This window comes from Lutjanus erythropterus, chromosome 15 (assembly GCF_056507025.1).
Source record: "Lutjanus erythropterus isolate fLutEry1 chromosome 15, fLutEry1.hap2, whole genome shotgun sequence".
Lineage (NCBI taxonomy): Eukaryota > Metazoa > Chordata > Actinopteri > Lutjaniformes > Lutjanidae > Lutjanus > Lutjanus erythropterus.
Window position 1 is genome coordinate 26,907,817 of NC_139331.1, and position 15,421 is coordinate 26,923,237.

At 39.8% G+C, this 15,421-nt stretch overlaps 1 protein-coding gene across 1 annotated transcript; it reads right to left on the reverse strand.

Moving 5' to 3' along the window:
- Positions 1–251: 251 nt before the first annotated feature.
- Positions 252–7,218, reverse strand: LOC146314549 (hydroperoxide isomerase ALOXE3-like). Its single transcript, XM_084737914.1, has 15 exons — positions 7,162–7,218; positions 6,907–7,080; positions 4,888–5,092; positions 4,691–4,772; positions 4,443–4,565; positions 4,197–4,300; positions 3,921–4,093; positions 3,617–3,760; positions 3,255–3,458; positions 2,010–2,096; positions 1,741–1,907; positions 1,505–1,626; positions 1,279–1,379; positions 854–1,024; positions 252–714 (listed from the first exon to the last, which is right to left on the reverse strand). The coding sequence occupies exons 2-15, from the start codon at positions 7,057–7,059 to the stop codon at positions 535–537; spliced, it is 2,016 nt and encodes a 671-aa protein (XP_084594040.1). The 5' UTR covers positions 7,060–7,080; positions 7,162–7,218; the 3' UTR covers positions 252–534.
- Between the last annotated feature and the right edge of the window lie 8,203 nt (positions 7,219–15,421).

Consider the following 15,421-nt stretch of genomic DNA (forward strand, 5'->3'; position numbering starts at 1 on the left):
GAGAGTGTAGTTAAAAGAAAAGTGACACAGAGGTAATTCATGCATTAGTTCACCTTTATTTTGATACTGATAAGAATACTTTTCTGTTATAAGTAATAAAACCCCCAAATACATACATTTATGAGTACCACACAGCTCTATCAGATCAATCTGTGTCCTCATGTTCTTAGTATTTATAGCAATGTATAAAATGGATACGTAAAACAATCTGTTTAATCACCTGATGTGATTGAGCACACTTGAACAGTAGATAATATGGAAAAATGAAAGTCATGCACTTGGAAAAGTCTGAACCATCAAAACCTTACTAATGTTGTAAACGTTCAAATTAAAGTTATCCCCTTAAATGTTTGCTCTTTGAGGCTATAGCCTAATAAAGGGCCAGAGTCATGTTTAAGCTGTTACCCCTGTGTCAATCAGTGAAGTTGCTGCTCACCAAACAGTATAACATACCTGCCAGCATGCAAGATAGGTGTATCTAAAAGAAATAGATGGATCTAATCACCTAATGCAGCCTGGCTCCTTCTATGTTTTTTAAACAGCTACACTGTTCTCTATCTCAGTGGGGTTCAGATATGTGTAGGGTACTTCAAGCTGTGAGTTTCTTGCTGTAATCTCTTCACTGAGGTGGGACAACTCTGCTTGAAATTGCTTAATCATCTGCTTAGGGGTAGGCTCATCAAATCGCTCTTCAGGGTACTGACCCAAGGGAACCTGCCAAAACGACAAAATGAAACAGTAGATGAGACTGACGTAATATTTTGCTTGTAATACAGTTTTTAAAAGCAATTTGAAAGTATGGATGGGTCATAATCAGCCAGTGTTTGTGTGGGTCCATAAATACTAAACTTACCATGTCAGCGTAGTTGTTGGAAAGCAGCCAAGCAGTTGCCAAGAAGCTGACTGTCTCGCCAACATTTGGGAGGGTCTCCAAAATGGTGTTGACGCTTGACTGTCCCTTAGTGGTTGGAGGAGGTTTGTGCAGCAGGAGTGAGGCATTGGGCGGCCAGGAGTAGTGGTCATACTAAATTATGAGAAAAACATCAATGTTAGTCCCTTACATTTATCATTTAAAATTTATTACACAAAGTAATATATTGTGGGGGTGTGGGCCCAACTTTGATGGAAGGAAATGCAATGTCAAGTCAATGTCCATTATTGACTGCAGGAAAATAACAATGGATAGAACAGATTCCAGATCTGCCATTTGTTACACATATTTGAATTGTTTAACAAGTTTGTCTGAAAACTAAAAAAACTGCTCATCGGTTGGCTCACCTGCCCACTGTTGACGGCAGCATGTTGAGCCGTCACTGTGAAGATCACCATGGTGCTGAACTTGATCACTTCCTCCACAGTATGAAAGCATGCTGGAAATCCTGTTAGCAGCACAATCATTATTAATTGATCACTAACATTCACTGCATGCTTGGAAAATGATAAAATATTATAGTCTGATATTCAGGTTTTGTTTCCAGATAACTTCAGAGTATGGGTTAAATACCTGAAGCTTTGTTTCCTAAGAAGCCATGTGTGAAAATGTCACTGATCCAGTCCTGCAGCTCGCTGTCTTTACAGACCTCAGAGTCTGAGGGATAGTAGTGCTCCACTATTCCCCTCACAAAGCTGGCGAACACAAAACAGTAGATTTTGAATTTTGAGTAATCACATTTCTATATGAAAAAGAGGGAAAACTGATGCTTAAATAGATCACACTTGCAATCTTTATTTAACATTAACCTGTTGATGATATTCCACAGCTTCAGGCCGTCATCTCTGTAGTAGAAGTTGGGGATGGACTCCAGTCCTCGTGCAGTGATGTTCTCTGGCAGACAGAGGGAGCTGTAGGTCATCTCAGAGAGAGACCTTCTCATGAGCTCTTTCATTCCATCTGATCCAAGTGTACTCTAATAATAAATAACACACAAACATTTACCATTAAGACAGAAACTTTGGTGACATAACTGTAATCTTCTGAGTTCAGAAATATATAAGCTAAAAGGCCTTACAATAGTGAAACCTCCGTCAGTTCCGAAAAGAACCACACGGCCTCCAGTGTTTATGTCGAGAGTGAACCAGAAATGTGGAAACAGCAGCTGTAAAGATGGAAGGCAAAATATTAAAAGTCAAAGTAAGAATCTCATTTTAGCTAACAACAGGCTGACAATAAGACAAACACACACGCAACAGCTTAATAGTGATCAGAGCCTCTGCGTGACACCTCTCAGGAAGTTCCCCAAGACCTAAACACCTTCAGGAACTTTCTCCTGTTTACATTTGCACTGTCAGTAGGAACCCTTAAGTTATGTAAGCCAGTCAGTGGTAGGTAGAGCAACCTCTGTGTGACGTAGGACAACCATTACTATGACAACAACAAAACAAGATGGAGGACACCATGATCGGAACTGTGTGTTGTGGGTTTTATGATTACACATGTGGTACGTTACTTCACATCTTTGGGCAATAAAACATCTGAAAATAAAACATTAGCAGCACCATAATAGCTCACTTGTGCATATAAACCTCTGTCTTCACCTCTGTGTACAGCTTCGGGATGGCGACCTCTGTCATGTGTTTTCGTGTTGGTATAGCGTATCATGGTTCAAGTGTGTGTACCATCTTCTTAAAACCTTAATTTTCCACGACACTGTACAGTTGAAGGTCCTTGCAAATGAAGACGGTCACAGACTCTGTTATCTTCTGTGCGCGGACAAAGCTTGGCGGTAGTTTGCAGACTTGTTGTTGTTTGGTCGCGTGCAGCCTCCGTCCTTAAAACGCGAATCACAAGAAGATATTGCGCACAGCGCCCCCAATGGCCAGGAGGTGAATTGATTCAGAGGGTTTGCTTAATCGATATTGAATTAGGGGGCGGATAATTTCGATGCATCGATTTTTCGATATTTTTACCCACCCCTACTGGCAGAGATCTACACTCTACTGAGTGCAATCTTCAAGTTTATCTCTGTATTATCTGTGCATTGCTATTATTTAATGTAATAACATGTTTTGTCAGAATTCAGGCTTATTGTTTTGTATAGTATTGTGCTGAGATCAACAGAAAATATATACAATAATATACAGAACTATGTTGATGCTCTGGTAGCTTAGACAATGCAATCACAGCAAAATTTGACTGGCAACTTTTACTGCATGTCCTCCTTATTTCTCTTTACTCTCATTTTCTGTCTCCTCTACAACTGACTTTCTTTGAAAAAAAAAAAAAGAAAGAAAAAAGTGCACCAGCACTGTTATACCTTGTAGAGGGGATGAATCACAGGGAAGTTGCGGAGAGTGGCGATCATAAAGACTTCTGCCAGAAAGTGAGTGTTCATGAGGTGATGGACTGCTTGATGATCCATAGCATCTACATTTTTAATATACATCTTTGCCAGCAGCCAGTCTGTCTCCGGGTCACTGGGCAGAAAGATGGGGTTCTCCTCAGAGGGTTGTTGATACAGCTGGAATATTAGAAAAACACATTTCAGTTTTGTATAAAATAATGTAACAGGACTTCTGAAAACACACTAATGTTCTGTGATTATGTGACTGGACCAGTGACTGTACTTAAATGTTTACAGTAAAAATGTTGACAGTGATTTACTTATAAGTGAAATACCTGGATTGCTATTGGGACCAGTTTGTTTTGTGGGTTTACGTAGAACAAACAGAGTCCAGCAGTCACATGCAGAGGTTCACCATTATAGAGTCTAGCTGGTATTCCATCCATCTTTTTCTGGTCGAAGAGGAAGATGTTGCCTTTCTGTTTGGGAATGAAAGATGGAAGTGTTTAAGACGTTAAAAGGTGTCACATACGTGTAATAAATTTAGGATTTCCACTGTGGTACAAGTACACTCTTTAACATTAAAATAATCTTCCAAAGCAAAGATTATCTTCCATTTAATTCATTCTTCTTCCATACCTCCATTTCATTTTGCAGAGAGCTTCCCTTTTCCAGGAACGGCTTGACCATCTCCTCTGTGACCGGAAAGTTTGGGGGAAGCTCTGAGCAGCGTTTGATCACAGTGGGGTTGACTGAGTTCAGAAACTGGTATCCATAGAAGTCATCTTCCTTCCAGTGTTCTTTAACATACTCTGGAAAAATAGCAATTGGAAATTTTTACATCTTAATGTCTTTTTGACATTGTTGTGGTGAGTTATGCTGCAGAACTGGAAAACTTGGAAAAAAAAACTCTACCTGACATCGTTGTCGTTTTGAACCAGAAGATTTTTTTCATGTCTTCAGTGCTTTCCCATTTTTCAGCAGATCCAAGTAGCCCCTTAATCTTGAGTTCAATACCACTGAAGAAAGACAGGGTAAAGCAAAAAGAGAAAGTGCAAAGGATTAAATGACATACTGATATTAATGCTTCAAATGTACATTTTGCCTCAGTATGATATTAGAACCCTGTGGTGTCTGTTGTATAATTCTATGTAGACCCACATCATCATTTTTGTATTAAGCACTTCTGATGATCTGGCTTTGGAGAGGCGGACTTCAGACGGGAGCTCAGACACATCATTGAAACTGTTGATGTAGGGTAGTCCTTCAGCCATGATCTTCCATCTAAAAAGACAGACAAGCAAACAATGTTACCAAAAAGCTCACTGACATTTTTCCAGATAAACCTCCAACAACACCAGAGGTGCACCTCTAGAAACTGTGCCTGTACTGCACACATAAAAACTTACTGGTAAAGGCCCTTTTTAAGTGTCACCTCTTTTTTCCGGTGGTCAATCAACAGGGGATGTTCATCCTCAAAAACCTTTGTGGCTGAGACATAAAAAAAACCCATAACATTCAGATTTGTTATTACAAAATTAACACATATTGCCAAAATATCTTAATAATTATTTGTAATTGATTTTGGAGGGAATTTGAGGCAGACCTTTCCCTCCTCTCAGCTCCACCAGCTCTCCCCTTGAGATCCATCTGTGACATGGGAAAAGAACGACATCTCCCTCTGGAGTTGTCACCACGATTTTGGTGCAGTACCACTCATTTTCTGGCAGAAAAGACCATGGATCTTTGACCACCTTGAGCAGCAGAAGCTTCCCCAGTGACAGGCTGGTTTTCAGGGTGTAGGTTCCTGTCTGGGAATAAGGGTTAATATAAATATAAACAAAGTAAGTGCCACTGGTTTGGACTGTTCTCATGTAGTCCCTGATTTCTTCCTCACTCAGTAACTACATGCACATTTTTGTGTACCAAATTGTCAAGTGTTACCGCCACTTACTGCATGACAGGAGGCAGAGGTCAGTTAATAAACAACTATTAGTAATTAACATTATTTATTAGATGAATGGATACAAATCAAAAAGTGCCATAATTCATCTTTCTTTGAAATTCTTTACTTTCAAATTAAGCGACCTATTAACTTAATTTATCGAGTAAATTGACTTGGTGCAAGGATTGACAGATAAATCAGATATTTTGCTGTATTTAAAAACTGCAGCTGCATTTCAGTTGTGAATGCTTTGGTGACATTTATACATTTAACATAGCTAGAAACTCAGTGTAAACACTGAAATGTTCAGATGATTTATAAACATGAACCACAAACAGAGACTGCTCCTATACAGAGACAGAATGAATATACACTGATCAGGCATAACATTATGACCACTGACAGGTGACGTGAATAACACTGATTATCTCTTCATCATGGCACCTGTTAGTGGGTGGGATATATTAGGCAGCAAGTGAACACTTTGTCCTCAAAGTTGATGCTGCTATAGGGGCTGGGGGGTCAACTTCTCTGGCACAACTTGCTCATACATATGGATACAGAAGTATCTGCTGCCCAAACACCAGACATCATAACACCCTTATTTTCTCAAGGATTGAAAAAAGGGGGAGAACAAGGGATGTGGAGATCCTCACATTTGCATTAAGCCCCAAAATGACTGAACTAGGGGTGTAACGACTCACTCATGCATCAGATGCATCCGACTTTAATGTGTAAGATACGAGTGCATCGGTTCAGACAGCCTGTGTCGCTAAAATGCTAAACAGGAATCGGAAAAAAAAATCGATGCATCACTTGCATATCAATACATCTCATTAGGACACACATGTGTTTCAGTTTTGGCATCAGGGAGCCGCCGCTGTAACTTTCCTCCGTTTTCCCTCTCCTCCTGCCTCTGCCTGCACTGCTCTCGCTGGACGCCTGCTACTAAACAAGCGCTCCCTCCTCCCTCTCCTGTCTCCTCTTCATTTCATCAAAATAGACCGCGCTGAAAACAGCGACAGAAGTGACATTGCACCAGTGTCTCACCACCAAATTTTCACAACTTGCAAGTGTGGAATAAGTTTGGGTTTTATAAGAAAGATGAGAAACACTGCTGCAAATCATTTATGCAAAAAGAGTCTGACAGCAGAGTACAGAGACACGAGTCTGACCCACAGAGACATCATGTCACTGTGAGAGCAGGTAACACAGAGCATCACTGTTCCCCAAAACTGATCAAAACCACAGCACTCTTCAGATGGAACAGAGCAGCACATCATCTTACTGCAAAAATATTTTTAGCAGTTTTAAAGTTTGTTCACAGATTCTCATTTAGGCTACAGTATGTCATTTACACATGAGACTCATAATGAGATGTTAACACCACTGTAATGTCTCCTCTCTGTCTCTCCTGTTACTATATTTAGTAAAACTATCAGGATTTAGTTTTGCAACTTATAGCACTCTACAAATACAGCATTAATTTAATCATAATGTAAAGACACACAGACTCATTGTATTATCTTGTATTGCATCATATTGAATCGTATCGTGACAGAACTGAATTGTATCGAACCGAATCGTTGGCACTTTAAAAATGTCTAAGATATTGTATCGCTGAACATGTACTTTTCATGCAGTGATGTGAACAATGGTCAACAATTGGCTTCAACTTACAGTCCCAGTTTGAAAATCTACACCAAAGTTGTCCAGCTCAGTTTGCTCACTCTCCCCTCTTGTTCCAAACAAGGTGACTAGAATGTGGTCAGATGTTCCTGCATATTCCATGTCACCTGTTGTCACTTCTAGCTTGTACTCAGCCATGGTCATTCAGTAGCAGTTCTCTGTGGACTGAGAGGAAAAATGAAATGTCAATACTCAATGGCAAGCAATAAGTGATACTGGTTCAAGCGGAATACCTGCAACACCTACCTGTTGGATTTATTCAGTGCCTGCTATTCTCAGTTCTGCTCCTCTCTAATGTCTCCACGTTTTGTTCTCCAGAAGTCTTTTTTAAATGTCATTTAGTCATGATTTGTAAAAATGCAAACTGTGTGTTTTGTCTATACTGGAAAGAACACAGTAACGCCATGCAATTTCAGATAGAATACCTTCCAATATATTAACATAAGGTACTACAGTTTTATGAAAATGTTTGGGCACCCCTCTGAGGCTGCATAATAATTTATTTTGATCAAAGTGGCATGCCATTCATTTCCTAATCAAATGAGTACTGGGGTGTTTTTGAGACAAAAACTTTAAGTGTGGCGATATTCAATTGTATGTAATTAAATCAGAGGTTAGAAATAGGCTGTGGGCTTTGGGCACCCTTGTCATTTCACTGATTTGAATACCTGTAACTACTTATTGGAATACAAAATTGGTCTGATGAACTCATTCAGCATTGAACTCCACACACAGGTGTATCCAAACATGAGAAAAGGTATTTAAGGTGGCCAATTTCAAGGTGTTCTTCTCTTTGACTCTCCAATGAAGAGTGGCGACATGGGGGCTTCAAAACAACTCTCAAATGACCTGAAAACAAAGATTACTGAGCATTATGATTTAGGGGAAGGCTACAAAAAGCTATCTCAGAGATTTCAGCTGTCAGTTTCCACTGTGAGGAACATAGTGAGGAAATGGAAGGCTACAGGCACAGTTCTTGTTAAGGCCAGAAGTGGCAGGCCACAAAAAATATCAGAGAGGCAAAGGCGAAGGATGGTGAGAATGGTCAAAAACAACCCACAGACCACCTCCAAAGACCTTCAAGATCATCTTGCATCAGATGGTGTGGATGTGCATCGTTCAACAATTCAGCGCGCTTTGCACAAGGAAAAGCTGTACGGGAGAGTGATGCGGAAGAAGCCTTTTCTGAGCACACGCCACAAACGGAGTCGCTTGAGGTATGCAGAAGCACGTTTGGACAAGCCAGCTTCATTTTGGAATAAGGTGCTGTGGAGTGATGAAACAAAGATTGAGTTATTTGGGCATAACAAGCTCCGTTATGGATGGCGGCAGAAGAACACAGCATTCCAAGAAAAAAACTTGTTACCCACAGTAAAATTTGGTGGAGGTTCCATCATGCTGTGGGGCTGTGTGGCGAGTGCTGGTACTGGGAATCTTGTTGAGGGTTGCATGGATTCCACTCAATACCAGCAAATTCTTGAGAATAATGTTCAAGAATCCATCACAAAGTTGAAGTTACGCCGGGGCTGGATATTTCAACAAGACAACGACCCAAAACACTGCTCAAAATCTTCTCAGGCATTCATGCAGAGGAACAAATACAATGTTCTGGAATGGCCATCCCAGTCCCCAGACTTGAATATCATTGAAAATCTGTGGGATAATTTGAAGCGGGCTGTCCATGCTCGGAAACCATCAAACCTGACTGAACTAGAGATGTTTTGTAAGGAAGAATGGTCCAAAATACCTTCATCTAGAATCCAGACAGTTATTACAGGCTATAGGAAGCGTCTGGTGGCTGTTATTTTTTCAAAAGTGGGCTCAAATACATATTGATGGGATTTTTCTGTTGGGGTGCCCAAATTTATGCATGTGTCTAATTTTGTTTTGATTCATATTGCACATTTACTGTTAATCCAATAAACCTCATTTCACCACTGAAATATTACTGTGTCCATCAGTTATTTGATTGATCAAAATGAAGTTGCTGATACAAACACCCAATGATTTATAAATGAAAATGATGGAAATTGTCAGGGGTGCCCAAACTTTTTCATACAACTGTATATTCACCAGGCAGCTACAGCTTCCTAGGGAACGTGACAGCACAAATACACCGATCAGGCATAACATTATGACCACTGACAGGTGAAGTGAATAACACTGATTATCTCTTCATCATGGCACCTGTTAGTGGGTGGGATATATTAGGCAGCACATTAGCATTTTGTCCTCAAAGTTGATGGATGGAAAAATGGGCAAGCGTAACTATTTGGGTGAGTCTGACAAGGGCACAATCGTGATGGCTAGACGACTGGGTCAGAGCATCTCCAAAACTGCAGCTCTTGTGGGGTGTTGCCGGTCTGCAGTGGTCAGTTTCTATTAAAAGTGGTCCAAGGAAGGAACAGTGCTGAACCGGCAACAGGGTCATGGGCGGCCAAGGCTCATTGATGCATGTGGGGAGCGAAGGCTGGCATGTGTGGTCCAATCTAACAGATGAGGTACTGTTGCTCAAATTGCTGAAGAAGTTAATGCTGGTTCTGATAGAAAGGTATCCGAATACAAAGTGCATTGCAGTTTGTTGCATATGGGGCTGCATAACCGCAGACCAGTCAGGGTGCCCATGCTGACCCCTGTGGGTCAAAAGTGGCAGCAAAAGTGGGACCAACACAATATTAGGCAGGTGGTAATAATGTTATGCCTGATCGATTTAACAATCGAATCCCCTGAAACTTTACCTGAAAAGCTCAGGTAAACATGTAATGCTGCAAATTAACACCTGTTGTATCATTTCTGACAAGATCATATGACCATGGAGGGGGAAAAATAACACAGTGATTGTAGATTGTCCTCAAATCTTGTGTTTAATTGCCAAAAAATCAATGTCCACTGTGTTACTGAGAGTTACTGGGTTTATTAGTTTGGTTTCTCTGTGTTCAGTGGACAGATGACATGTAATTAAAAGTTGGTCTTAATTAGATATTATGTGTTGTAGCCGTCTCACTAACTGGTAAGCGTTCATTCACAAAAAAGCTAAGTTTGTGAACTGAGGATAGTGTGACGGGCTGAGGATAATTCATGTGTTGATGGTCAGTAACAGTAGTACTTTAAGAACATAACAGAAAGGATAGAAAAGATATAGAAAAAGAGAGGGAAAGAAAAATGCTGAATAAGAAGGGCAGATCACCTCCTGAGGGTCTGGTGGTTGTCCACCAATCAGCCTCACCATGACATCTGAATTTGAATAAAGTCTCCAACTGTTGGGCTTGGGGGGCTTGGCCCTCCATTGTCACACCACCATCATAACAGTGGCTCAGGCCTGCTCCCGTGATGGTTGGGTTTGGGTTATGTTATTTGTTTTACTCTATTTCAGTTTTCTCTTTTGTCCCTTATTTTTGTTTTGGTCTATTGTCTAGCAGCCTTACAGATGATTAAGTATTTCCAGGCAGAGTTGTCCTCCCTCAGTGTGGCTATCACCATGAGAAACTCAGAGCTCAAGCTGCTTTACAATTACTTGAACCCTGAAAAAATAGAAAACAGTCTAACTAGTTGATGCAGATTATATTTCCAACAGTAGAAAACAAACTGTCATAGCTTAGCTGTCCATGTAGTGAATCATGTACTGTAACTGACACTGTTGACTTATTCTGAAAGTAAAGATTCACACATCTCTGTGGGTGATGTACTTTGTTCCATACAGTGTGTGTTATCTGGTGTTTTCAAGGCACATCATCAATCTGGAGGTCAGTCATTTGAGGTACTGAACGTAAACGCATCCAAATTGATGAAACTTCTGAGAATAAACTAATTACTCATCAATTGATTTTGTTGATAAATCGGTTGAAGAGGGATGATTAAATTGCTTTTATGTTCATGACAGATCAGCAGTTTGAGAAAATTATCGACCCCTCACAGTGTTTCCTCTAGGATTTTTTTCAGCAGCGGGGGCAGGCGTTCTGTTTCTCTTCTTAGAGATCTTAGAAATCTGAAAAATGCAGTCAGTTGTTATATAATGGGGTGTAGATATTAACGTTAGCCTAATACTATCAATTAGTTTACTCACGTTAACGACACTGAGTTGGTACCAGGTCAAATTAACTTAAACTACAGATAAGTTACGTAACGTTAGCTGGTCATCAACATATTGTGAACATCTGTTTAACTTGTAAAATCTATGTCGAGTTATCTCAAGCTAATAACTTACGTCTACCTCTTCTCCGGCCGGTAATTCGCTGCTTTATTGTTTATTTGTAATTCGGGAATTCGCTCCTCTGACTCTGCCCTGTCGCCTAGGTGCTTGACGTGCTTGACAACCGCACCCCCCAAACAACGCTAGCATCATGCAAATGAGCACGCGCAAGTATATTTCCATACTGAGCAAGATAGTTATCTGCAGTTTACCTTAGTGCTCGCAAGTACCCGACAGGAGTCTGTTTTGAAGGTGGAGAGATGTGGCGGTGGTGTATTTGTGTCAACAATAAAAAAAAAAAAAAAAGAAGAAAGAAAAAAAAAAGAAATTTGAAGGAGTGGCGGGCCGCCACTCCTAAATGAATGTAGAGGAAACACTGCCTCATAAGACTCCAATTCTGCTCTTAGTTCTCCCTCCCCCATTGCATGTTACTCTGACAAAAGTTGTGCTTCAGGTTTTTACTGTCCAACCAGTAATTGTAGGGCAGGGCTCTCAGACTGCTGTTTTTTCCCCCTAGTTGTTTCAAATGATCTCTTCTTATGCATTTAAAATAAAAACACAATTCAATGCTGTCAAAAGCACAGACAAAACAATGGTCAGATAGCCATTTATGCTAGGGGTATTAGATTTTAGAGTTTGTGTCTAATGTATAGCTAACTAAAAAAAAAATTCAGCAGTTGCTGTTTGCTTTTTTCTTTTTTGTTATGCATAACCAAGTATATACTTCGTAAACACATCATGGACTGTAGGAGAGTGGCCAGGCCCAGCAGCTTAAATGCTGTGGGCTCCAAAATCAATGTAAACATTTAGAAATTTAATTGAGTTAAAATTGACAATGTCACTTTGGAAATTTACAGAGCCTAGGACCCTGAACAGGCTCACAGGTTCTACTTCAATTGGGGGAGCAGAGTTAAAAACCAAGCAGGAAGATAAGCCAATTAAAATAATTTATTACAATTAAAAATAAACAATCAAATAAACTACTGTTAAATTATAAAATCACTTAATAAAATGGTAAACACACTAAAATGCAGTCCAAGGTTGCTAAAATACTAAGAACGGTTGTTCTTAGTCCGCTAAAACCCTAGTGCTCCAGCCGTCAGATCTGCGGAAGACCAGAGACACCAGAGGGGTGTACTACGAAGCAAGCTCAACACAGCCAGGCTTTCTCTGCATGATCTGAATCGACAAAGCCTAAAACCGCAATCAGAGATAACGGGTGTCACGGTGGTGGTTATGAACTTGCTTTGTTAATCCAGGCTTTCATCTTCAGACTCAGACTGTGCACGCTCACATAAAAGGGGCGTTTTCTGCTTTATTTGACTCTTCTTCCGCATGAAATGAAGCAATTGCGAGCCACTGACTTAAGTCAAAATCATCAAGTTGTTATAATTATGAGCTGTGGAAAACATACAAAATACATTACGGCAAAAAGCAACATTGATGCTGCAAATAAAGCAGGAGAAGAATGAGGAGAAGAACTAAATGTAGTCTTAATGCTGCCGTTTATTCTAACATGAAAAATCTGTTCATGGGAGCTATTGAAGGCCATATCCATATAAGTTTTTTGATGGATTATGAGTGTTTATTTTTTTATGGCATTTGTATGCATTTTGATGATTATTTTGATTTTGAGATAGTGTAATTTCTTAAAACATTACTGAACATTTTCTATTATATTTGTGCTTCAGTTTCACAGTTAAGTTCTCAGTAAAGTAAAGTCAACGCAACTTCCTCGGTCTGAGAGTTTTACTGGGAACATTTGATTGTTTAACTGGCTGGATAAACTGCTTCACCCACGAAGAGGGAGGCCAGCATAATGGGCCCAGGAACTATTTAGAAAAACTGTCACCATTAATGCTGAAAGGTACATACGGGTTTTGGACCAACATATGTTGCAGTTTTCAGAGATATATCTACTTATTTCAGGAAGTCAATGCCAAGACACATTCTGCGTGTGTAACAACCACATGGCTTCGTAGTAAAAGACTTCAGGTGTTAGGCCGGCCTCCCTGCAGTCCAGACCTGTCTACCATTGAAAATGTGTGGTGCATTATGAAGCACATAATACAAGAAGAGAGACTGCTGAGCACCTGAAGTCGTATATCAAGCAAGGAGAAAGAATTCCACTTTCAAAACTTCAACAATTATTGTCCTCAGTTGAGAGAGTGTAGTTAAAAGAAAAGTGACACAGAGGTAATTCATGCATTAGTTCACCTTTATTTTGATACTGATAAGAATACTTTTCTGTTATAAGTAATAAAACCCCCAAATACATACATTTATGAGTACCACACGTAAACGCATCCAAATTGATGAAACTTCTGAGAATAAACTAATTACTCATCAATTGATTTTGTTGATAAATCGGTTGAAGAGGGATGATTAAATTGCTTTTATGTTCATGACAGATCAGCAGTTTGAGAAAATTATCGACCCCTCACAGTGTTTCCTCTAGGATTTTTTTCAGCAGCGGGGGCAGGCGTTCTGTTTCTCTTCTTAGAGATCTTAGAAATCTGAAAAATGCAGTCAGTTGTTATATAATGGGGTGTAGATATTAACGTTAGCCTAATACTATCAATTAGTTTACTCACGTTAACGACACTGAGTTGGTACCAGGTCAAATTAACTTAAACTACAGATAAGTTACGTAACGTTAGCTGGTCATCAACATATTGTGAACATCTGTTTAACTTGTAAAATCTATGTCGAGTTATCTCAAGCTAATAACTTACGTCTACCTCTTCTCCGGCCGGTAATTCGCTGCTTTATTGTTTATTTGTAATTCGGGAATTCGCTCCTCTGACTCTGCCCTGTCGCCTAGGTGCTTGACGTGCTTGACAACCGCGCCCCCCAAACAACGCTAGCATCATGCAAATGAGCACGCGCAAGTATATTTCCATACTGAGCAAGATAGTTATCTGCAGTTTACCTTAGTGCTCGCAAGTACCCGACAGGAGTCTGTTTTGAAGGTGGAGAGATGTGGCGGTGGTGTATTTGTGTCAACAATAAAAAAAAAAAAAAAAGAAGAAAGAAAAAAAAAAGAAATTTGAAGGAGTGGCGGGCCGCCACTCCTAAATGAATGTAGAGGAAACACTGCCTCATAAGACTCCAATTCTGCTCTTAGTTCTCCCTCCCCCATTGCATGTTACTCTGACAAAAGTTGTGCTTCAGGTTTTTACTGTCCAACCAGTAATTGTAGGGCAGGGCTCTCAGACTGCTGTTTTTTCCCCCTAGTTGTTTCAAATGATCTCTTCTTATGCATTTAAAATAAAAACACAATTCAATGCTGTCAAAAGCACAGACAAAACAATGGTCAGATAGCCATTTATGCTAGGGGTATTAGATTTTAGAGTTTGTGTCTAATGTATAGCTAACTAAAAAAAAAATTCAGCAGTTGCTGTTTGCTTTTTTCTTTTTTGTTATGCATAACCAAGTATATACTTCGTAAACACATCATGGACTGTAGGAGAGTGGCCAGGCCCAGCAGCTTAAATGCTGTGGGCTCCAAAATCAATGTAAACATTTAGAAATTTAATTGAGTTAAAATTGACAATGTCACTTTGGAAATTTACAGAGCCTAGGACCCTGAACAGGCTCACAGGTTCTACTTCAATTGGGGGAGCAGAGTTAAAAACCAAGCAGGAAGATAAGCCAATTAAAATAATTTATTACAATTAAAAATAAACAATCAAATAAACTACTGTTAAATTATAAAATCACTTAATAAAATGGTAAACACACTAAAATGCAGTCCAAGGTTGCTAAAATACTAAGAACGGTTGTTCTTAGTCCGCTAAAACCCTAGTGCTCCAGCCGTCAGATCTGCGGAAGACCAGAGACACCAGAGGGGTGTACTACGAAGCAAGCTCAACACAGCCAGGCTTTCTCTGCATGATCTGAATCGACAAAGCCTAAAACCGCAATCAGAGATAACGGGTGTCACGGTGGTGGTTATGAACTTGCTTTGTTAATCCAGGCTTTCATCTTCAGACTCAGACTGTGCACGCTCACATAAAAGGGGCGTTTTCTGCTTTATTTGACTCTTCTTCCGCATGAAATGAAGCAATTGCGAGCCACTGACTTAAGTCAAAATCATCAAGTTGTTATAATTATGAGCTGTGGAAAACATACAAAATACATTACGGCAAAAAGCAACATTGATGCTGCAAATAAAGCAGGAGAAGAATGAGGAGAAGAACTAAATGTAGTCTTAATGCTGCCGTTTATTCTAACATGAAAAATCTGTTCATGGGAGCTATTGAAGGCCATATCCATATAAGTTTTTTGATGGATTATGAGTGTTTATTTTTTTAT